General features: G+C 46.2%; 1 protein-coding gene across 2 annotated transcripts in view; it reads left to right on the top strand.

Annotated features, from left to right (window-relative positions):
• Window positions 1-9,074: 9,074 nt before the first annotated feature.
• The window catches only part of GAK (cyclin G associated kinase), a 182,330-nt gene continuing 165,751 nt past the window's right edge, over window positions 9,075-25,653 (top strand). Inside the window, exon 1 of one of the 2 annotated variants that reach the window (XM_073547940.1) lies at window positions 9,075-9,400. In XM_073547940.1, coding sequence (XP_073404041.1) covers window positions 9,262-9,400 — 139 coding nt within the window. In that variant the 5' untranslated portion in view covers window positions 9,075-9,261. The remainder of the gene's footprint in view (window positions 9,401-25,653) is intronic. The other variant, XM_073547947.1, reaches the window with a different exon arrangement.

Below are 25,653 nucleotides of genomic sequence, written 5' to 3'. Positions count from 1 at the left end.
GTAATTACAAAGAAATTGTTCAGAAACTATTGGAGAGCTACAAAGCGCTTGGTTGCAACATGAGTATTAAACTACATTTTCTGCATTGCCATCTTGCCAACTTTCCGGAAAATCTTGGTGCTGTTAGCGATGAGCAACGTGAACGATTTCACCAAGATTTGAAGGTTATGGAAGACCGTTACCAGGGTAGATGGGATGTACATATGATGGCTGACTATTGCTGGAGCATCAAACGTGATTGTCCTCAAGTTAAACACTCAAGAAAAAGCTATAAATGTACATTTTTACCTTAAATACTTGCATATATATATATATATATATATATATATATATATATATATCCTTTGTAAAAAACATGATAGTGTTAAAAAACATATTTGTCATGCCTATTTCTTATATATTTCATTTTTTGTTCATATTTGTACTATTTAAAAAAAAAAAAAAATTTTAGGTACAGTAGTTTACATATTTTTGAGAAGACAAAAATCCTATAGTTCAAAAACTTGACGTGATAGAGAAAAACTGAGATCATTTCTGGATTCAGCATCCAAAAATTAATTAAGAACAGTTGTCTGACCTAACTCCTAAAAAATTGTGTTCCCCAGTGTAATGGTTAAGTGGTTAAGTATCTAATTGACATCTCTCCATTATTAATCGGCTTAATGTCACCTTCCAATTACAAGATGACATTAACCCATTAGCCACCGCTACAGGGCAATGGGAATAGACAGGATAAGTTCCAGAAAAGTGGGCAGATTTTTGTAGCCGGGGGGGGCAAAAACAATGGTCTCTCTCAAGGCTATTAAAATCTGCCCTCACTCACCTGCTTTCCCTCTCTGGTTTTGAGTTTGACGTGGAGCCCACGCATTTTTTTCCAATGAATTAACCCCTTAACATCCCAAATTTTACACACAAACCCTAATTTAATTATTAGGGACATATAAAAAAAAAAAAAATGAAATGGTTTACTGTATTTAAACCATGTGTCATTTCATGTCGGGTTGGGGAATGATTTTACAGAAGCCGGCAATTGATTTTACGGCTATTCTGCTATGTAGAACTGTATGAAAAAAAATAAAATTATGTATATATTTCAATGACTGTGTGTGTGTGTGTGTATGTGTGTGTGTATATATATATATATATACTGTATGTATATTTTATGTGCATTTAGCTATTCTTTCGTTTCTTTATTAAACCTGTCAGTGTGATTTTACTGTATCGCGCACTGAATTGCCGGCTTTTCTAAAGGACACCGGGTGCGTATTTCTCACAAGTCACACGTGTGGTCCGTGTGTAATGCGTTGTTTTTGCGCACCCATAGACTTGCATTGGCGTAGTACGCTGACAATCGCAGCATGCTGCGATTGGCAAGGCCAGTAAAATATACGCGAGAAATATACGGCTGATGGGAGCTGCCCCATAGAGAATCATTGGTCCGTGTGCAATGCGTAGTTTTTAACGCCTCTCACGCGTCCGTATTTCTCTCTAGTGTGACGCCGGCCTTAATTGGATTACGTCGGACACGGGGAGTATATTGCTGGTTTATTATTTTAACTTTTTTTCAGATGATCGAGGGCTTCGGGGATTAGCTGTATATGGTAAGTATGGACTATATATGTGTGTATGTATGTTTTTGTTTTTTTGTTTGTTTTTTTTTACATTCAACACATTAGCTGGATGATGGGACTACTACTGTCCCATCATTGACTAATGTGTAAATCACTGTTACTCTAGCAGGCATAGCCTGATAGGACTAGTAGTTGCATTGGACCATGCCTGCATACACACACACTGAGGGTATGTGCCAACGCTGCAGACTCTGCTGCGGACCCGCAGCGGTTTTGCGGTTTTGGTCCTGCGGATCCGCAGCAGTTTCTGCTGCGGTGTACAGTGCCATTATAATCAATGGAAAACAAAAACCGCAGTGCAAACGGTGTGGAATTTTCCACGCAGATTTGCTGCGGTTTCAAAACCGCAGCATGTCACTTCTTTGTGCGGAATCCGCAGCGGTTTTACACCTACTCCATTGTCCAGGTGTGAAACCGCAGGGGAAAACCGCAGGCTAATCCGCGGATTTACCTGCGGATTTTGCAAGATCCGCGTGGAAAATTCCGCAGCAGAATCCACAGCATGTGCACACACCCAAACACAGATAGCCCCGCAGACCCCCCCCACATGCACACACACATAGCCCATGCACCCAGTGTCGGAGCATGCGCAGTTTAAAAAACGGAATCTGTCGCTGGCATCCGTCATTTGTTGGAGAGCGATGGATCCTGTGCCCATAGGCTTCCATTCTTGCAAAAATCGGACAGCAACGGATCCGTCACTGTCGATTTTTCGACGGGCACAAAAAACTTTGCTCTGTGCGTCATGTCCGGCAGACGAAAAAAAAATTTCCGACGGATCCGGCAAACGACGGACGAAACGTGAGGCCATCCGTCGCTAATACAAGTCTATGAGAAAGAAACGGATCCAGCGGCATCATTCGCTGGATCCGTTTTTTAAAAAAAAATGACGGATTGTGACTAATGGCAAAAAACTGATATGTGAAAGAGGCCTTAAAGGGAATCTGTCACCCTTTTTTTGCCCTATGAGCTGCCGGCATTGACATCAGGGGCTTATCTACAGCATTCTGTAATGCTGTAGATAAGCCCCGATGTAATCTGAAAGAGAAGAAAAACATGTTAGATTATACTCAACGGAGGGGCGGTCCGGTCCGATGGGTGTCGCCGTCCGGTGCCTCCCATCTTCATACGATGCCGTCCTCTTCTTTCCTTCCTGTAGTAGCTCCAGCGCAGGCGCACTGCTCTGCCCTGTTGAGGGCAGAGCATAAAACTGGAGGACTCTGCTCAGCCCTCAACATGAAAACAAAAGCCAATGCAAAGAAGCAGCAATATAGACAAAATACTGATTGAAAAAATCATAGTGATGAAATATTTGCTGCAATAAACGAACTAAATATGGAGTAGTCGCAAAAAATCGCATGAACAGAACAAGGGGTGGTCTGTTGGGACCACAAATACGACCAAACAGTCCATTACTATAAAAATTATATAATTCTTTATTGAACAAGTATACAGGGACAATACTGGTATTTATACGTCTTTATACATATCATTATGGTCACTTTTTTGGACATTGAAGATTTCCATGGGGTATTTGTCCATCTTAGGGGTCTGGGTGTCCTTGTGTTTTTATGGCACCGTTGTGCCTAATGTTGTACTCACTGACACGGTTTGTCCCTGTATCTTTGTTCAATAAAGAATTATATAATTTTTATACTAATGGACTGTTTGGTCGTATTTGTGGTCCCAACAGACCACTCCTTGTTCTGTTTCTGCCCTCAACAGGGCAAAGCAGGGCACCTGCGCTGGAGCCACTACAGGAAGGGAAGAAGAGGACGGCATCGTATGAAGATAGGGGGCGTTGGACCGGACCACGCCACCCATTGGACCGGACCGCCCCCTCCGGTGAGTATAATCTAACGTGTTTTTCTTAACTTTGAGGTTACATTGGGGGCTTATCTACAGCATTACAGAATTAATGAACATACAACCCAAAACCATTTCCCTATACATGGGAAAGGTAACACTCCACATAGTCAATGAACATACTGATCCTATAGCCACTAAGCTATAGATGTGATCAAGAAGTATCTAATACAAAATTAATATCAAGAATTTTATTGAAAATTTACACACAAAATACGACACAATAATTGTTGGTGCCTCAAACCAGACAAAGACATGAAGAAATCAGACAAAGACGGGGAAAACAGACCAAAATGCTCAGGAGACAGGGTATTCAATTTCATGCAAACATATCATTATATTGCTATAGAAGGTGTGCCTGTTGGCCTTAAACACCTCCACATAAAAAGAAGCATTCTCATGCAATCACAATGCAGGGGGCATTTATGCACACTTTATCGAAGTACAGTTTATCAAAGTACTTGCAGTAATAACATGGATGAAATGTGACACGCATCTCTATTCTCTTCATACAGGTAACCACCTCTTTCAATCTCTGCTTTGAATCAACTCCTCCATTCAGTGTCAGCAAGCAGTTAATCCTGAATGCTCTATTTGTCTTTTCAACTCTGCAAGCTTATATCTGGTAACCACCTCTTTCAATCTCTGCTCTGAATCAACTCCTCCATTCAATATCGGCAAGCAGTTAATCCTGAATGCTCTATATGTCTTTTCAACTCTGCAAGCTTATATCTGGTATATATTTATTTCAACTTACTCTGCTTGTCCCCTTTTGCTCTGAGTTCAAGAAACTTTTCAAAGTGGTTTATGATGCATGTAGGCCTGGACATTGGTTTGTCTGATAATTACCTTTATTGTGCCCTGCTGTCTTAGTTTAGTTTGATTAATGAGAAGAGAGAGAGAAAAAAATCTAAGCCTTAGATTCCTATATATTTAGACCTAGCTTGAGGGAGCATTTATGCAGGGGGCATATATGCACACTTTATCGAAGTACAGTTTATCAAAGTACTGGCAGTTATAACATGGCAGTTAGACAGGGCAGGAGACAGGTAATACATTTATACACATCTACTCCCTGTACATTTGAAGTACAACAAATATATACCATATGCATTTGTGTGATTTATATCCTGGCCGCTGCATTCACACACATCCACCGCCCTGGCATTAACTCTCCACACTCCATCCATATCGGCCCCTCACTCCTTTCCTCTCCTATGTATAGCACTCACACTCTTTTCACATTGTTAAATTGCACAGATCCATTCAGTCCCACCATTCAACATAAGAGACGCTCCCACAAATCACTCAACCATCTGCTCACTCTTTCTATACTCCTCCTAGTCGCAGGAGACATTGCTCCTCTCATGTTATAGAAAGTCAAACCCCCCAACTGCTACACTCAGAAACTCCTCTAATCTTATTAATATTCCCTGCATGCCTTCTGTCTCTCTTAATTGTGCCCTTTGGAATTCTTGCTCAGTGTGTAATAAACTCTCCTTCATCCATGACTTCTTACTTTCTAATTCTCTTAACCTCCTGTCTCTTACTGAATCCTGGATCCAGCAGTCAGACACTACCGCTGCTTCTGCTCTTTCATATGGGGGATTACACTGCTCTCATACCCCAAGATCAGACAAAAGAGCAGGTGGAGTCGTTGGTCTGCTTCTATCACCAAAATGTACCTTTCAGGTTATCCCTCAAGTATCCTCACTAGTCTTCCTTTCTTTTGAGGTCCATGCCGTCAGACTCTACACCCCCTTCTCCATGCGAGTGGCGGTGGTGTATCGTCCTCCCGGCCCCTCCCATCAGTTCCTGGATCATTTTGCCACTTGGCTTCCACATTTTCTCTCCTTTGACATGCCTACCCTCATCATGGGTGATTTCAATATCCCCATTGCTCTTCCCCTCTCCCCATCTGCTACTCACCTTTTATCTCTAACCTCCTCGTTTGGCCTTTCACAGCTTACTAATTCTCCAACGCATGAAGATGGAAACTCCCTCGAGTTGGTCTTCTCTCGGCTTTGTGCAGTGGATGATTTCACAAACTCCCCTCTCCCGCTCTCTGATCACAGACTTCTTTCATTCTCTATCAAGAACTGCCAGGCCGCTCAGGTCACCCCACTCTCCATACTTATAGAAACATACAGGCCATTAACACCCAGAAACTTACGATGAACTTGCGGTCTTCATTGGCCCCTATCTCCTCCCTCTCATGTCCTGATTCTGCACTGAAGCATTACAATGAAACACTTCAAACTGCCCTGGATGATTTTGCACCTCCTATACATAGAACAACACGACAAAGACAGCCACAACCCTGGCACCTGTCACCCCTCACCTAACTAAAATACTTAACCTCTCTCTCTCTTCTGGTATCTTTCCCTCCTTATTTAAGCATGCCATCATACATCCGTGGATCATCAGCTCCTCCTCACTATGCTCCGCTCCATCGGCATCAAGGACACCGTTCTCTCCTGGTTTTCCTCCTATCTCTCTGACCGCTCCTTTACTGTATCTTTTGCCGACTCCTCCTCCTCTCATCTTCCCCTTACTGTTGGGGTTCCTCAAAGATCGGTTCTAGGCCCCCTCCTCTTCTCCTTGTACACTGCCCCTATTGGTAAAACAATCAGTAGATTTGGTTTCCAGTACCATCTCTATGCTGATGACACCCAGTTATATGCTTCTTCTCCTGACATCACGCCAGCCTTTCTAGAAAACACCGGCGATTGTCTAAACACTGTGTCTAACATCATGTCCTCACTATAGCTGAAACTGAACCTGTCAAAGGCTGAACTCCTTGTGTTTCCTCCCTCAACTAATGCAACTATACCCGACACTGCCATTTCCGTGTGTGGTTCCACTATTACTCCCCAGCAACATGCCCGCTGTCTTGGGGTCATACTTGATTCCGAGCTTTCATTCACCCCTCCACATCCAATCACTGGCTCGCTCTTGTTATCTGCATCTCAAAAACATTTCTAGAATTCGACCTTTTCTTACCTTTGACTCTGCAAAAACTCTGACTGTTTCTCTTATTCATTCTCGTCTCGACTATTGTAACTCTCTTCTAATCGGTCTCCCTCTTACCAAACTTTCCCCCCTCCAATCTGTCTTGAATGCTGCAGCCAGGATCATATTCCTCGCCAATCGTTACACCGATGCCTCTACCTTGTGCCAGTCCTTACACTGGCTACCCATCCACTCCAGAATCCAGTACAAACTTATTGCCCTCACCCACAAAGCTCTTCATGGCTCAGCACCACCCTACATCTCCTCCCTTGTTTCAGTATACCACCCTACCCGTGCCCTCCGTTCTGCTGATGACCTGAGGTTAGCATCCTCGATAATAAGAACCTCCCACTCCGGTCCCCAAGACTATACACGTGCTGCGCCAATTGTTTGGAATGCACTTCCCAGGTCAATACGAGTAGTCCCCAATCCCTACAATTTTAAGAGTGCCCTGAAAACTCATTTTTTTCAGACTGGCCTATCGCCTCAACACATTAACCTAACTGTCCCTGTGTGGCACAGCCAAAAGTTTTACCATAACCAGGTTCCCAGCATCATGTTCCCACATGCTTTATGCATCAATTAGCCCTCTGTGTCTGTACTGTTACACACTTAACATTATGGCTGGTCCATACAATCAGGGCAACTGTTACCACCCACCATTCGTGTCTCCCCTTTTTTCCTCATAGATTGTAAGCTTGCGAGCAGGGCCCTCATTCCTCTTGGTATCTGTTATGATCTATGTGACTATTGTTATGCTGTAATGTCTATTGTCTGTGCAAGTCCCCTCTGAAATGTAAAGAGCTGCGGAATATGTTGGCGCTATAGAAATAGAATTTATTATTATTATTATTAAATGCTCCATCAGTAGCAAACAATAAAGGGCCTGTGCAAATATTTCAAGTGCAATCATAGCATCAAGACAGCCCACAACGCCGACTGTCAAAAGAATGATATGCTTCCTTAGTGACATGAGCCCATCCGGCATCCCTGTACGCAATTGACATGTTGAAGAGAAAACCTTGGCTCCCACAGGAAGAAGCATTTGCGGTGCGAAATGCGCGTCGGGGTCTGGAGGATCAGCGTGCCACTTGGCAGCATGCTTTCACGGGGAACGCCATCTCAGGTATTATGTTTTGAGCCGGGAAATGTGTTTGCATGAAATTGAATACCCTGTCTCCTGAGCATTTTGGTCTGTTTTCCCCGTCTTTGTCTGATTTCTTCATGTCTTTGTCTGGTTTGAGCCACCAACAATTATTCTGTCGTATTTTGTGAGTAAATTTTCAATAAAATTCTTGATATTAATTTTGTGTTACACTTCTTGCTCACAGCACTACAGAATGCTGTAGATAAGCCCCTGATGTCAGTACCGGCAGCTCATAGGGCAAAAAAAAGGTGACAGAAAGCCTCCAGTTCCTGTAAATTCCTGGGCTGTCTAGCATGAACTGCGCACTTGACATCTCCCCAGAGTGGCTCAATGATATTGAGGTCAGGAGGCTGAGAGTGGGCAGCTTTACCATCTGAGGAAATAAAGAACCTCATCCACAAGTACCACAAAAGACATCAAGCTCTCATTGATGTTAGAGGGGGGGAATACACGGTATTAAGAAATGGGGTATGTGAACTTTTAATCAGAGTCATTTGGATGTTTTGGGTTGTCATTATGATTTAAAAAGAGAAAACACAGTAGTTTGACAATAAATGGCTTCACCCGACCACTAACCATGAGTGGAGAAAAAGTTCTGGTGTTATCATTCATATTCTCTGAAAAAAGGCCAAAAGCAAAAATTCTACCGGGGTATGTAAACTTTTGATCACAACTGTATCTATTCTAACCTGTCAGTGTGATATTACTGTACGCGGCTTTTCCAAGGAGATCAGTGTGTAAAAATCAGACAGCACTCGCATGGTCCGAGTGCTGTGATTTTTTTTTTTCTCGCATTCATTGACTTCTATTGTGGGATGTAATCCGATTTCCGATTACAATCACAGCATGCTGCGACTTTTTTCCAGTGCGATTGTGATCCGATCCGAGCCGGAAATAAAACGCAGATGAACACACAATGATAGAATAACATTGTTTTTTTTATTGGATTGCATTCGTCCGATTTCACCACAAGTGGGAATGAGCCCTAACACAGTATAGCCCATGTAAAAGCATTTTGGGGGGCTGCCTGAGTTATTAATAAGCCCCGATGGTGGGCTCACAGTATATGTGCTCTGCAGGAAGCTTTGGCTTGGATTTCAGGGGTTTCGGTCTCCCCGGCTGCCATACACCATCGTTTACCCAAGTGCAGGTGGCTCCCACCACTCCCATTGCAGAATAGTGCGGTGGGTCCCCAACATACAGGCTCTTCTGGGGTAACACACATCTACTAGGGATCCAGAACAGCCGGACTGCCCATCACTGGTGTGTACCAGCCACACTGAGCGCCTATACCAGAGCCGATCACTAGGGGGCGTGCAGAACACTGTGCGGTCCTACCCTTAGTAGGCGTGACGGGGATTAACCCTTTAGCTCTCCCCCCTCACTAGCACTGCAGACATTGCCTAGTACACGTCATCAGCCGGCAGCACTCCAGATGCCTGGGAAAGTGGGAGTGCGGGGAAGGTTGCACGTCAGCGGCCGGTGACGTCACGCACGCGGAAGCAAGGCAGAGGCCGGAAGCGGGGCAGTGAGTGAGCCCGGCCGCTGACACCTCTCTGGGGAGCCGGCCCGTGGCTGCCCGCCGCTGTGTAGCCGTGTCCGGCCATGTCTCTCCTGCAGTCAGCTCTGGACTTCCTGGCCGGGCCCGGCTCTGGAGCCGCTGGCAGGGACCAACATGATTTCGTGGGGCAGACAGTGGAGCTGGGGGAGATGAAGCTGCGGGTGAAGCGGGTGATCGCTGAGGGTGAGTGTGTGCACCTGCTGGGGGCTGGCAGCTGAGGCACAGGCATTGTCATTGGGACCCGCACTGCTCTCTGGGAATAATGGCCAGGTGTCTGCTCGCCCTCCATGGTGCCCAGATAGTGATGGCAGCTCTGGCCGGATCTGCCTTTTCCTTAGTCATTCTGCTGCTAGTACTCTCTGTTATCAGCCATTCCAGGCTGGGAGAAATCCAGCATTTGTCACTGCACCCAGTTGCCAAACCATTTCTCTCACTGCCATTTTCCGTGTTGCTTTTTTCCAATGTTATGAATTTTTAGCTGAGTAGTATTACTATTATTTTTGGTACTCTATAACCTGGTAGGCTGATAAGTCTACTGGATCCCCCTGTATAGATCCGTGGATCTGCCGGATTCCCCCATATAGATCCGTGGATCTGCCGGAAGACCCCCCCCCATATAGATCCGTGGATCTGCCGGAAGACCCCCCCCCATATAGATCCTTGGATCTGCCGGAAGCCCCCCCCCCCCGTATAGGTCCGTGGATCTGCCGGAAGACCCCCCCCCCCCGTATAGATCCGTGGATCTGCTGGAAGACCCCCCCGTATAGATCCGTGGATCTGCTGGAAGACCCCCCCCCCGTATAGATCCGTGGATCTGCTGGAAGACCCCCCCCCCGTATAGATCCGTGGATCTGCTGGAAGACCCCCCCCGTATAGATCCGTGGATCTGCCGGAAGACCACCCCCGTATAGATCCGTGGATCTGCCAGAAGACCCCCCCCCCATAAAGATCCGTGCATCTGCCGGAGGCCCCCCACCCCGTATGGATCCGCGGATCTGCCGGAGGGGGGCCCCCTTATAGATCCGTGGATCTGCCGGAGGGGGGCCCCCTTATAGATCCGTGGATCTGCCGGAGGGGGGCCCCCTTATAGATCCGTGGATCTGCCGGAGGGGGGCCCCCCCGTGTAGATCCGTGGATCTGCCGGAGGGGGGCCCCCCCCGTGTAGATCCGTGGATCTGCCGGAGGGGGGCCCCCCCCGTGTAGATCCGTGGATCTGCCGGAGGGGGGCCCCCCCCGTGTAGATCCGTGGATCTGCCGGAGGGGGGCCCCCCCCGTGTAGATCCGTGGATCTGCCGGAGGGGGGCCCCCCCCGTGTAGATCCGTGGATCTGCCGGAGGGGGGGCCCCCCCGTGTAGATCCGTGGATCTGCCGGAGGGGGGGGGGGGCCCCCCCGTGTAGATCCGTGGATCTGCCGGAGGGGGGGCCCCCCCGTGTAGATCCGTGGATCTGCCGGAGGGGGGGGGGGGCCCCCCCGTGTAGATCCGTGGATCTGCCGGAGGGGGGGGGGGGGCCCCCCCGTGTAGATCCGTGGATCTGCCGGAGGGGGGGGGGGGGCCCCCCCGTGTAGATCCGTGGATCTGCCGGAGGGGGGGGGGGGGCCCCCCCGTGTAGATCCGTGGATCTGCCGGAGGGGGGGGGGGGGCCCCCCCGTGTAGATCCGTGGATCTGCCGGAGGGGGCCCCCCCGTGTAGATCCGTGGATCTGCCGGAGGGGGGGGGGGGCCCCCCGTGTAGATCCGTGGATCTGCCGGAGGGGGGGGGGGGCCCCCCCGTGTAGATCCGTGGATCTGCCGGAGGGGGGGGGGGGGCCCCCCCGTGTAGATCCGTGGATCTGCCGGAGGGGGGGGGGGGGCCCCCCCGTGTAGATCCGTGGATCTGCCGGAGGGGGGGGGGGCCCCCCCGTGTAGATCCGTGGATCTGCCGGAGGGGGGGGGGGGCCCCCCCCGTGTAGATCCGTGGATCTGCCGGAGGGGGGGGGGGGGCCCCCCCGTGTAGATCCGTGCGTCTTCCGGAGGCCCCCCCCGTATAGATCCGTGGATCTGCTTGGAAGAGCAGATCTCGCTGTGGCCGCACAGAAGCACAATGATGTCAGTGCCTGTAATGTTCTGTGCCCTGGCAGTGGGAGCCAGTATGGATGACAACCTATGTAATGGGGTTGTCTCATGCCTCTTTCTTCTGCCGGTTCTGATAGCTCTGCTCAGCAGTCATGAATATATAACAGAGCCCTTGTGCTACACCTGCTGGACGTCGGATGCTCGCCTTCCAGAATCGTTCCCGCCTGGTGTCAGATCGAAGCAAAGTGCAACCTCCTTAAGGTTGAATTTACATGTTGTGGTCACATCCTGTCGAATGCTAATATTTGTGTGGTGCACTTGCCCTAAGGGCTCGTTCAGATGAACGTATTGTACAAGCTGTACGTGTGCAGATCGTGGACCAATGTTCAGAAGGCCATCTTCACCTTGACCGAGTGTCCATGAGAACATTTTCTTTAGCATGCAATAGTTTCTTCTGTATGGCAGATGACACTTACACAAGTCTATGGGTACATCATAAAAATCATATCCCACATGCAGGGCTGTGGAGTTAGTATATAACGGACCGACTCCTAAAATCTATAATACATTGGGTATAGTAGTACAGTGCAGGATGTGCTGTAAATGTTTCCATAATAATTTTGGAAAGTTCTGAACTGTCCTGTAAATGTCTGTTCCTGATCCGAGGATCACGGCTTTTAGGTGAGATGAATCTGTGCTGCATTGTATGTACATGCTCAGTAGTGACCAGTGCTGTGGGGTCATAGATGAGATGAATCTGTGCTGCACTTTATGCACATGCTCAGTAGTGACCAGTGCTGTGGGGTCATAGATGAGATGAATCTGTGCTGCACTTTATGCACATGCTCAGTAGTGACCAGTGCTGTAGGGTCACAGATGAGATGAATCTGTGCTGCACTTTATGTACATGCTCAGTAGTGAGGCAGTGCTGTGGAGTCGTAGATGAGATGAATCTTTGCTGCACTGTATGTACATGCACAGTAGTGACCAGTGATGTGGAGTCATAGATGAGATGAATCTGTGCTGCACTTTATGGACATGCTCAGTAGTGACCAGTGCTGTGGGGTCGGAGATGAGATGAATCTGTGCTGCACTTTATGGACATGCTGAGTAGTGACCAGTGCTGTGGGGTCGTAGATGAGATGAATCTGTTCTGCACTTTATGTACATGCTCAGTAGTGACCAGTGCTGTGGAGTCGTAGATGAGATGAATCTGTGCTTCACTTTATGTACCTGATCAGTAGTGACCAGTGCTGTGGAGTCGTAGATGAGATGAATCTGTGCTGCCCTTTATGTACATGCTCAGTAGTGACCAGTGCTGTGGGGTCATAGATGAGATGAATCTGTGCTGCACTTTATGTACATGCTCAGTAGTGACCAGTGCTGTGGGGTTGTAGATGAGATGAATCTGTGCTGCACTTTATGTACATGCTCAGTAGTGACCAGTGCTGTGGAGATGTAGATGAGATGAATCTGTGCTGCACTTTATGTACATGCTCAGTAGTGACCAGTGCTGTGGAGTCATAGTTGAGATGAATCTGTGCTGCACTGTATTTACATGCTCAGTAGTGACCAGTGCTGTGGAGTCATAGTGGAGATGAATCTGTGCTGCACTGTATGTACATGCTCAGTAGTGACCAGTGCTGTGGAGATGTAGATGAGATGAATCTGTGCTGCACTTTATGTACATGCTCAGTAGTGACCAGTGCTGTGGAGATGTAGATGAGATGAATCTGTGCTGCACTTTATGTACATGCTCAGTAGTGACCAGTGCTGTGGGGTCGTAGATGAGATGAATCTGTGCTGCACTGTATGTACATGCTCAGTAGTGACCAGTGCTGTGGGTTCATAGATGAGATGAATCTGTGCTGCACTCCTATGTACATGCTCAGTAGTGACCAGTACTGTGGAGTCGTAGATGAGATGAATCTGTGCTGCACTTTATGTACCTGATCAGTAGTGACCAGTGCTGTGGGGTCATAGTTGAGATGAATCTGTGCTGCACTGTATTTACATGCTCAGTAGTGACCAGTGCTGTGGGGTCATAGTTGAGATGAATCTGTGCTGCACTGTATTTACATGCTCAGTAGTGACCAGTGCTATGGAGATGTAGATGAGATGAATCAGTGCTGCACTGTATGTACATGCTCAGTAGTGACCAGTGCTGTGGGGTCGTAGTTGAGATGAATCTGTTCTGCACTTTATGTACATGCTCAGTAGTGACCAGTGCTGTGGAGTCGTAGATGAGATGAATCTGTGCTGCACTTTATGTACCTGATCAGTAGTGACCAGTGCTGTGGGGTCATAGTTGAGATGAATCTGTGCTGCACTGTATTTACATGCTCAGTAGTGACCAGTGCTGTGGGGTCATAGTTGAGATGAATCTGTGCTGCACTGTATTTACATGCTCAGTAGTGACCAGTGCTGTGGGGTCATAGTTGAGATGAATCTGTGCTGCACTTTATGTACCTGATCAGTAGTGACCAGTGCTGTGGGGTCATAGTTGAGATGAATCTGTGCTGCACTGTATTTACATGCTCAGTAGTGACCAGTGCTGTGGAGTCATAGTTGAGATGAATCTGTTCTGCACTTTATGTACATGCTCAGTAGTGACCAGAGCTGTGGACATGAATCTGTGCTGCCCTTTATGTACATGCTCAGTAGTGACCAGTGCTGTGGGGTCATAGATGAGATGAATCTGTGCTGCACTTTATGTACATGCTCAGTAGTGACCAGTGCTGTGGGGTTGTAGATGAGATGAATCTGTGCTGCACTTTATGTACATGCTCAGTAGTGACCAGTGCTGAGGAGATGTAGTTGAGATGAATTTGTGCTGCCCTTTATGGACATGCTCAGTAGTGACCAGTGCTGTGGAGATGTAGATGAGATGAATCTGTGCTGCACTTTATGTACATGCTCAGTAGTGACCAGTGCTGTGGGGTCGTAGATGAGATGAATCTGTGCTGCACTGTATGTACATGCTCAGTAGTGACCAGTGCTGTGGAGATGTAGATGAGATGAATCTGTGTTGCACTGTATGTACATGCTCAGTAGTGACCAGTGCTGTGGAGTCATAGTTGAGATGAATCTGTGCTGCACTGTATTTACATGCTCAGTAGTGACCAGTGCTGTGGAGTCATAGTGGAGATGAATCTGTGCTGCACTGTATGTACATGCTCAGTAGTGACCAGTGCTGTGGAGATGTAGATGAGATGAATCTGTGCTGCACTTTATGTACATGCTCAGTAGTGACCAGTGCTGTGGGGTCGTAGATGAGATGAATCTGTGCTGCACTGTATGTACATGCTCAGTAGTGACCAGTGCTGTGGGGTCGTAGTTGAGATGAATCTGTGCTGCACTTTATGTACATGCTCAGTAGTGACCAGTGCTGTGGGGTCGTAGATGAGATGAATCTGTGCTGCACTTTATGTACATGCTCAGTAGTGACCAGTGCTGTGGGGTCATAGATGAGATGAATCTGTGCTGCACTCTATGTACATGCTCAGTAGTGACCAGTGCTGTGGAGTCGTAGATGAGATGAATCTGTGCTGCACTTTATGTACCTGATCAGTAGTGACCAGTGCTGTGGGGTCATAGTTGAGATGAATCTGTGCTGCACTGTATTTACATGCTCAGTAGTGACCAGTGCTGTGGAGTCATAGTGGAGATGAATCTGTGCTGCACTGTATGTACATGCTCCGTAGTGACCAGTGCTGTGGAGTCATAGTTGAGATGAATCTGTGCTGCCCTTTATGTACATGCTCAGTAGTGAGGCAGTGCTGTGGGGTCGGAGGAGAGATGAATCTGTGCTGCACTTTATGTACATTGCTCAGTAGTGACCAGTGCTGTGGGGTCATAGATGAGATGAATCTGTGCTGCACTTTATGTACATGCTCAGTAGTGACCAGTGCTGTGGAGTTGTAATTGAGATGAATCTGTGCTGCACTTTATGTACATGCTCAGTAGTGACCAGTGCTGTGGAGTCATAGTTGGGATGAATCTGTGCTGCCCTTTATGTACATGCTCAGTAGTGATCAGGGCTGTGGAGTCGTAGATGAGATGAATCTGTGCTGCACTTTATGTACATGCTCAGTAGTGACCAGAGCTGTGGAGATGACTCTGTGCTGCCCTTTATGTACATGCTCAGTAGTGACCAGTGCTGTGGAGTCGTAGATGAGATGAATCTGTGCTGCCCTTTATGTACATTGCTCAGTAGTGACCAGTGCTGTGGAGTCGTAGATGAGATGAATCTGTGCTGCACTTTATGTACATGCTCAGTATTGACCAGTGCTGTGGAGTCGTAGATGAGATGAAACTGTGCTGCACTTTATGTACATGCTCAGTAGTGACCAGTGCTGTGGAGTCGTAGATGAGATGAATCTGTGCTGCCCTTTATGTACATTGCTCAGTAGTGACCAGTGCTGTGGGGTCATAGATGAGATGAATCTGTGCTGCACTTTATGTACATGCTCAGTAGTGACCAGTGCTGTGGAGTTGTAATTGAGATGAATCTGTGCTGCACTTTATGTACATGCTCAGTAGTGACCAGTGCTGTGGAGTCATAGTTGGGATGAATCTGTGCTGCCCTTTATGTACATGCTCAGTAGTGATCAGGGCTGTGGAGTCGTAGATGAGATGAATCTGTGCTGCACTTTATGTACATGCTCAGTAGTGACCAGAGCTGTGGAGATGACTCTGTGCTGCCCTTTATGTACATGCTCAGTAGTGACCAGTGCTGTGGAGTCGTAGATGAGATGAATCTGTGCTGCCCTTTATGTACATTGCTCAGTAGTGACCAGTGCTGTGGAGTCGTAGATGAGATGAATCTGTGCTGCACTTTATGTACATGCTCAGTATTGACCAGTGCTGTGGAGTCGTAGATGAGATGAATCTGTGCTGCACTTTATGTACATGCTCAGTAGTGACCAGTGCTGTGGAGTCGTAGATGAGATGAATCTGTGCTGCCCTTTATGTACATTGCTCAGTAGTGACCAGTGCTGTGGAGTCGTAGATGAGATGAATCTGTGCTGCACTTTATGTACATGCTCAGTATTGACCAGTGCTGTGGAGTCGTAGATGAGATGAAACTGTGCTGCACTTTATGGACATGCTCAGTAGTGACCAGTGCTGTGGAGTTGTAGATGAGATGAATCTGTGCTGCACTTTATGCACATGCTCAGTAGTGACCAGTGCTGTGGAGTCGTAGATGAGATGAATCTGTGCTGCACTTTATGTACATTGCTCAGTAGTGACTAGTGCTGTGGGGTCATAGCTGAGATGAATCTGTGCTGCACTTTATGTACATTGCTCAGTAGTGACCAGTGCTGTGGAGTCATAGTTGAGATGAATCTGTGCTGCACTGTATGTACATGCTCAGTAGTGACCAGTGCTGTGGGGTCATAGATGAGATGAATCTGTGCTGCACTTTATGTACATGCTCAGTAGTGACCAGTGCTCTGGGGTCGGATGTGAGATGAATCTGTGCTGCACTTTATGTACATTGCTCAGTAGTGACCAGTGCTGTGGGGTCATAGCTGAGATGAATCTGTGCTGCACTTTATGTACATGCTCAGTAGTGACCAGTGCTGTGGGGTCATAGCTGAGATGAATCTGTGCTGCACTTTATGTACATTGCTCAGTAGTGACCAGTGCTGTGGGGTCATAGATGAGATGAATCTGTGCTGCACTTTATGTACATGCTCAGTAGTGACCAGTGCTGTGGGGTCATAGATGAGATGAATCTGTGCTGCACTTTATGTACATTGCTCAGTAGTGACCAGTGCTGTGGGGTCATAGATGAGATGAATCTGTGCTGCACTTTATTTACATGCTCAGTAGTGACCAGTGCTGTGGAGTCATAGTTGAGATGAATCTGTGCTGCACTGTATGTACATGCTCAGTAGTGACCAGTGCTGTGGGGTCATAGCTGAGATGAATCTGTGCTGCACTGTATGTACATGCTCAGTAGTGACCAGTGTTGTGGAGTCAGAGATGAGATGAATCTGTGCTGCACTTTATGTACATGCTCAGTAGTGACCAGTGCTGTGGGTTCGTAGATGAGATGAATCTGTGCCGCACTTTATGTACATGCTCAGTAGTGACCAGTGCTGTGGAGATGTAGATGAGATGAATCTGTGCTGCACTTTATGTACATGCTCAGTAGTGACCAGTGCTCTGGGGTCATAGCTGAGATGAATCTGTGCTGCACTTTATGTACATGCTCAGTAGTGACCAGTGCTGTGGGGTCATAGCTGAGATGAATCTGTGCTGCACTTTATGTACATTGCTCAGTAGTGACCAGTGCTGTGGGGTCATAGATGAGATGAATCTGTGCTGCACTTTATGTACATGCTCAGTAGTGACCAGTGCTGTGGGGTCATAGATGAGATGAATCTGTGCTGCACTTTATGTACATTGCTCAGTAGTGACCAGTGCTGTGGGGTCATAGATGAGATGAATCTGTGCTGCACTTTATTTACATGCTCAGTAGTGACCAGTGCTGTGGAGTCATAGTTGAGATGAATCTGTGCTGCACTGTATGTACATGCTCAGTAGTGACCAGTGCTGTGGGGTCATAGCTGAGATGAATCTGTGCTGCACTGTATGTACATGCTCAGTAGTGACCAGTGTTGTGGAGTCAGAGATGAGATGAATCTGTGCTGCACTTTATGTACATGCTCAGTAGTGACCAGTGCTGTGGGTTCGTAGATGAGATGAATCTGTGCCGCACTTTATGTACATGCTCAGTAGTGACCAGTGCTGTGGAGATGTAGATGAGATGAATCTGTGCTGCACTTTATGTACATGCTCAGTAGTGACCAGTGCTGTGGAGATGTAGATGAGATGAATCTGTGCCGCACTTTATGTACATGCTCAGTAGTGACCAGTGCTCTGGGGTCATAGCTGAGATGAATCTGTGCTGCACTTTATGTACATGCTCAGTAATAACCAGTGCTGTGGAGTCATAGATGAGATGAATCTGTGCTGCACTTTATTTACATGCTCAGTAGTGACCAGTGCTGTGGAGTCATAGTTGAGATGAATCTGTGCTGCACTGTATGTACATGCTCAGTAGCGAGGCAGGGCTGTCGGGTCAGAGTCAGGGAAATTGAGGTGTCGGAGGTTTGACTTGCCTGCTCCATAGCCCTGCCCTCGTGGATAATCCATATAGAATCTCCTTTTCACTGATACACTGAGGTTCTAACCTAGAAAACCATTTGATCTTGTAATTTTTTTTTCTTTAACTGTTGATGTCACTCGCACGTGTGAAAATCTTATGGTTTTCATAAAAAAAAAAAAATGGGCATCTGAGCCTGGCTTAACCACATGAATGATTTAATTAAGTGGAAAGAAATATTAAGTGAATCATTTCTGTGGAAATGTATTTTTTTTGCTGCCACATATCAGTGATTGTTCCTACACTAATAGTTGAGTAACCAATGAGCGCTTTAGTGTTTTTTTTTTTTTCTTCCCCTTCCTGTCTTTCTACATTCATGTACATACCTGTAGGATCGGTGACCACGTTGGTCACTACACCCATTCTTGTATGTTCGCTCCATAGAGTGCTGTGTAAGTCACATGCTCGTCTGACATATACAGACTTTACACCTGTCCGTACATTGCATGGAGGACGTATACAGACTTTACACCTGTCCGTACATTGCATGGAGGACGTATACAGACTTTACATCTGTCCGTACATTGCATGAAGGACGTATATAGACTTTATATCAGTCCGTACATTGCATGGAGGACACATACAGACTTTACATCAGTCCGTACATTGCATGGAGGAAACATACAGACTTTACATCAGTCCGTACATTGCATGGAGGACACATACAGACTTTACATCAGTCCGTACATTGCATGGAGGATGTATACAGACTTTACATCAGTCCGTACATTGTATGCAGGACACATACAGACTTTACATCAGTCCGTACATTGCATGGAGGATGTATACAGACTTTACATCAGTCCGTACATTGCATGGAGGACACATACAGACTTTACATCAGTCCGTACATTGCATGGAGGACACATACAGACTTTACATCAGTCCGTACATTGCATGGAGGACACATACAGACTTTACATCAGTCCGTACATTGCATGGAGGACACATACAGACTTTACATCAGTCCGTACATTGCATGGAGGACACATACAGACTTTACATCAGTCCGTACATTGCATGGAGGACACATACAGACTTTACATCAGTCCGTACATTGCATGGAGGACACATACAGACTTTACATCTGTCCGTACATTGCATGGAGGATGTATACAGACTTTACATCAGTCCGTACATTGTATGCAGGACACATACAGACTTTACATCAGTCCGTACATTGCATGGAGGACGTATACAAATTTTATATCTGTCCGTACATTGCACGGAGGACGTGTACAGACTTTACACCTGTCCGTACGTTGCATGGAGGACGTATACAGACTTTACACCTTTCTGTACATTGCATGGAGGACACATACAGACTTTACATCTGTCCGTACATTGCATGGAATACGTATACAGACTTTACATCTGTACATTGCATGGCGGACACTTAAGGACTTGAGCATCTGGTCAATGTGTGTGTACCTTCTCTAAATGATGCGGTCTTTTTGCGACTTGATTGTTGTGATTGCAATTAGAGATGAGTGTACTTGTTAGGAAAAATGTTATATAATCTCAAATTCGGCGTGAACTTAGCACATTCGGAATCCCAAGTGTTTTTACTCAGTCAGCTAAATTCTGGCGCCGTTAGGTAAATGATTGCGTTTTCACTAATGCTTTTGTTAGGACTTTGGCTAGGATAGTGGTTCTGTATGATGAAGGGAGGGGGTGGGTATAAATCAGAGGAGCTGCGGACTGTTGTTCAATTTTTTTTTTTTTAAATTTAATGTGTGGAGATTCCGGCAGCCAGTAAGGGCACGAAATCATCCACAACATCCAGACACAAGGACTTCTGTCAATGGCTGCAGCATTCACATGTCCCTCTCCATATAAATAGCAGACATGTTATTTCTCTCTCACCCATGACAGCACCACGGAGCGAGGGGGGATCTGCCCTTTAGGGACAGGAACCTACAGATAAAAAGGGCGGTACCTCTCCTCCGCCTTCAGTTGGGTTCCTGTCCCTGACTGGTTACCCACAGGACGGCAGTACCTGTGTGTTCCTGGAGTCCGGATCCGGGGCCGACCTGTCCGAAATATGGCAGCGGGGAGGCCCCTGTCACGGCGGGTGCAGTGCCCGAAGCCGCCACTGCGGGCTGCCAGGTGAGCAGGGGGGGAGAAGTCGGAGCCGCCGCTCTGGAAAGGAGGTCGGGGCTCGCGGGGACCCGGGGAACGTGTGGGCAGCGCCATGGTACAGAGATGTACCAAAATGGCCGCTGCCCCGGAAATAGAAACCGGCTTCCGGGAACCGGCGCATGCGCAGGAGCGCTGCTCTCTGCAGACGCGGTGCAGGATGGGAGCGGTGACGTCACACGCCGGGAAATTTAAAATGGTGGGGCTGGAAACACTCCTAGCTGGAAGCGGTCCTGAACAATGGGGGATAGCGACCAGCAGCAGCACCACCATCACCTTCATCGCCAAACGGAGCGGAACAGAAGCAATGGCCGTTCCAGCAGTCTCTCCACGCAGCGCAGCACGTCAGCTGCAAGGAGCAAATCGCCACCGGGAGATCAGCCTGTACAGGACCTGACTCCATCTCCCGAATCGGTACCTGCAGCCGTGTACTTTTGGGTGAGTGATCTTCGTGAATGTTCACCATTGTAATAGAATTCCTTTCCCTTATTAGGGAAAGAAGGGGAAAAAGAACAGGGAATGTCCCACTTGTACTAGACCCCTACCTATATCTTGGGAGAAAAACTCTGTGAATCTTTTATGAGAGAAGTCCTCTGTCAGGAAACCCCGGATTTCGCCTCTGACCTAAGAGCCGCGATCAAATCGGAGGTTCAGAGTGCCCTTATATCCCTTAAGCACAGGGACAAAAAAGAAAGATACGATAGTGACTTCCCAGTCGGATTCTTCGACGTCGGGAGAAATCACCTCTAAATCCTTGGAATCCGGCTCCTCATCCTCAGACCAGGAAGCGGGGGGGCGTCACTGTTATCCCCTAGAAGAGGTAGACAGACTAGTGAAAGCTTTAAGGTCTACCATGGGGGTATTGGACCCTAGGCCTGATAAAACAGTCCAGGACATAATGTTCGGGGGACTAGGCCAGAAAAAGCTAAATGAAAATGTTCAGGGGCTAATCAAAAAAGAATGGGACAAACTGGACAGAAAAAACACCACTGTCCCTTCCCTTAAAAGAAAATATCCCTTTGAGGAAGAGGCGTCCATGTACCTGTGTTCTTCCATTTCCTTACTATGTTCCTCACAGTGGAAACTGACAGGTTAAATCTCAGACAACTTTTTGTATCCTTCCCCTGAAAAGCTATGTTGAATAATCTTTGTTTTCAGATCATTTGAGAGTTGTTTTGAGGAGCCCATTATGCCACTCTTCATAGGAGAATCAAATAGGAGAACTACTTGCAAGTAGCCACCTTAAATACCTTTTCTCATGATTTGATACACCTGGCTATGAAGTTCAAAGCTCAATGAGGTTACAAAACCAATTTAGTGCTTCAGGAAGTCAGTAAAAAGTAGTTAGGAGTGTTCAAATCAAGAAAATGATAAGGGTGCCCATACTTTTGCACCGGTCAAATTTTGTTTAAATGCAGATTGCACATTTTCTGTTAGTACAATAAACCTCATTTGAATCCAGAAATATAACTGAGTCCATCAGTTATTAGATATATGAAACTGAAATAGCTGTTGCAAAAACCAACATTCTTATAAAGAAAAAAGGTTAACATTAATAGGGGTGCCCAAACTTTAACATATGACTGTAAGTGGCAGATGCAATTTCTTTGAGTTTCACACATTTTGTAGACCAGCCCGTGCATCAGCAGAACAAAGTACAGGTCTGACACGTTGTGAACGACTGGAGAGGATGGTGCAGGAGTAATTTAAGCTCAATATCAATACCATTAGGGGGAATTTGGACCCTTTTGCAATTTTTTTTCTTCAAAAATAAATGAGTGACTTGAGATCGCCTATCACGCCTTGGAGGTTTTGTCATGCCCGGCAGCCAGCGTTGTCTCAGATTGTGTCTTCAGGACTGCTGGTGGTGTCCTGAAGAATTAGTGCATCCGGCTGTCCCCTGAAAGTGTAGACCGCCTAGCTTTCATCAAAATAAACATGTCATGTTCAACAATGACTTTTGCACCTCAGTTGCAGACTAGGCGATGGTGTAGTTTTTAGTGTGCTGCATTGATCTTGCATTATTGCAGTGTGTGACATCTTTGTTGTGGCTGTTGATATTACTGTAATAACATTTTTTTTTAAATGTGGAGACTCCCAAGTTGGGTAAACATCTGGTGGGTTTCATGTAGTGGATGAGGTCTTTGAGCACTATTATACTATTTCTAATATGGTGAAATTTATGGCACCATTGATCGTGTATGACAATAATTTTTTGAAATGTGGAGACTCGAAGTTGGGTCTCCTTCATGTGTTTTGCGTGTAGCAGTAGGGCCCCTGGACCGGCAGTCTTGCACTTAATTTCATTCAACTACCTGTGTTACTATCCTTATGTTTCTAATGATGGAACTCTACATAAACTGATATTTGTGCCAACGGAGTGTGGGTGAGCAGAAAAGTAGTTTGAGCTTTTGCATGAGGTATCAGGGTTCCCAGCAAAGCAGTCTTACACCGGTCTCGCTCACCGCAGTGTCATTATCAAATTTCTACTGTGGGTCAATTGATGCCACTTTTTTCTGGTGTCTGCCTCTAATTTTTTTTAAAGGTTTGAACCCCAAGTTGGGTCTCCTTCATGTGTGCTGCCTGAATTTGGGGTGCCTCTCAGAGCACCAGGTCTACATCTGTCACTCATCCACCTGTTACTGATCAATGTTTAAGCTCAAAATGCTGGTCCAAGCCCTGTCACAAGCCACGTACCATGCATCCATGCTGTGCAGCTGTAATGTTTGTACTGTGGGTTAACTGATGCCACTTTTCCTGCTGTCTGACCCTAATTTGAGCTGTTTTGACAGCTATTTGGCCCCACTGAAGGTGTTGTCTGTGCGTTTGGTTTTGCCTCCCAATGAATTCAGTGGGCTTCGGCGAACATTGGGACGTTTGCTGAACCGTGCCTTGAAAGGTTCAGTCTTCTCTAGTTGTTATTACTATTGCACGATTAATTCTACGGTGCTGTACACGAAAAAGGGTTACATCAAAATACAAATATCACTTACAGTAAACAAACTAACAATGACAGACTGGTACAGAGGGAAGAGGACCCTGCTCATGCAGGCTCACATTCTATAGGATGGTGGTGAAGGAGACAGTAGGTCGGGGGTTGCAGTAGCTCCAATGCTGTTGAGGTGGCCGCGTGGTCATTTCAGGTTGTAAGCTTTTTTGAAGAGGTGGGTTTTCAGGTTCTGTCCAAATGTGTTGGATAAGCGGACGTGTTCGGGCACAGAATTCTAGAGGATGGGGGATTATCAGGCGAAATCGTGGAGAAATCTTAATTGCAATTTGACCCCCATTCACTTTCATTATGCTACAAAATGGCCATAGCATATAGCTATCTTTGGCTGGCTGTACCGTCTGTGTTGAGGTCGAAGTCACCTTGTAACCCTAACCTAAGGGATTTCTGATTATTTATTTGAGTCAGTTTGTATAGTTGGGTGTAATATAATTTAATTTGCATGCAAACATTGTTGCCTTTTTTGGTTTTGGCAATTTTTTTTAGCACATGTAACTGACTAGTGATTGTAGAAAAGTATGTTATGTATGTACTCCTCACATGTTAGGGGTTTTTTTTTTTTTGCAAAGAATACTTTGGGTCAGATTCATCAAAGCTTTTATGCCAATATTCTGGCGTAAAATAAAAACTTTGAAAAGTTGCAACATTTTGTTTCAGCTCAAGGATTTGCTAAACTTTTGAGACTTCTGGCATTGTCACCCAGCTCTGACAAAAATTTTGTATTATTTTGTAATTTAGTTTTATTATATAAATCAAATGTGTGAAAATTTTACTAGCTACCAGAGGAGTAAAATGTTTTGTTTATTTTTTTTTCCTTTTCGACCCTTACCCTTAACAAACTGTGATCAGGAATAAGTGTATAGCGCCTGCCAGCAGGTCAAAATCCTACAGCTGACACCCTGTGGCATCAGACCCGACCAGTTTTGGATTAGATGGAGGTCAGTTAATCCGTTAAATATCTGTCACTACTGACAGCGGTATCTAAGTGGTTAAAAGGGGGTCAAAAGAAGCCATTGACACCCTTTTCCCTCCGCGATCGTATTTGCGGTTGCTGACAGTTGCCATAGCACTGATGACCCCCAGGGTATGGTGACGAGTACTGTAAGTTCTGCTATAAGGGTGTGTGCACACGTTGCGTTTTTTGCTGCGGATCCGCAGCGGATTTGGTCCTGCTGATCTGCAGCAGTTTCCATGCGGTTTACAGATCCATGTAAACCTATGGAAAACCACATGCTGCGGAAAATTCCACGCAGATTCGCTGCGGTTTATTTTCCGCAGCATGTCCTTTCTTTTTTGCGGAACCGCAGCTGCAGTGTACGTTCCGCGACATACAAATAAAATCAATCTCTCTCGCTCTCACTCTCTCGCTCTTGCTCTAGGTCAGTGAAATTCAATGCAGAACGTCTGTGAACAGCAATTTTCAAGTCTTGTCACAGATTCTCAATGGGATTTAAGTTTGGACTGTGACTGGGCCGTTCAACCACATGAATGTGCTTTCATCTAAACCATTCCATTGTACAACCCCTGGCAAAAATTATGGAATCACCGGCCTTGGAGGATGTTCATTCAGTTGTTTAATTTTGTAGAAAAAAAGCAGATCACAGACATGGCACAAAACTAAAGTCAAATCAAATGGCAACTTTCTGGCTTTAAGAAACACTAAAAGAAATCAAGAACAAAAAATGTGGTAGTCAGTAATGGTTACTTTTTTAAACCAAGCTGTGGGGAAAAATTATGGAATCACCCTGTAAATTTTCATTCCTAAAACTAACACCTGCATCAAATTAGATCTGCTCGTTAGTCTGCATCTAAAAAGGAGTGAGCACACCTTGGAGAGCTGTTGTACCAAGTGGATTGACATGAATCATGGCTCCCAACACAAGAGCTGTCAATTGAAACAAAGGAGCAGATTATCAAACTCTTAAGAGAGTAAATCATCACGCAATGTTGCAAAAGATGTTGGTTGTTCACAGTCAGCTGTGTCTAAAATCTGGACCAAATACTAACAACATGGGAAGGTTGTTAAAGGCAAACATACTGGTAGACCAAGGAAGACATCA

The sequence above is a fragment of the Dendrobates tinctorius genome, unplaced genomic scaffold (assembly GCF_039654945.1).
Source record: "Dendrobates tinctorius isolate UK_male_01 unplaced genomic scaffold, ASM3965494v1 ptg000011l, whole genome shotgun sequence".
Classification (NCBI taxonomy): domain Eukaryota; kingdom Metazoa; phylum Chordata; class Amphibia; order Anura; family Dendrobatidae; genus Dendrobates; species Dendrobates tinctorius.
This window is presented reverse-complemented; position numbering and strand designations above follow the sequence as displayed.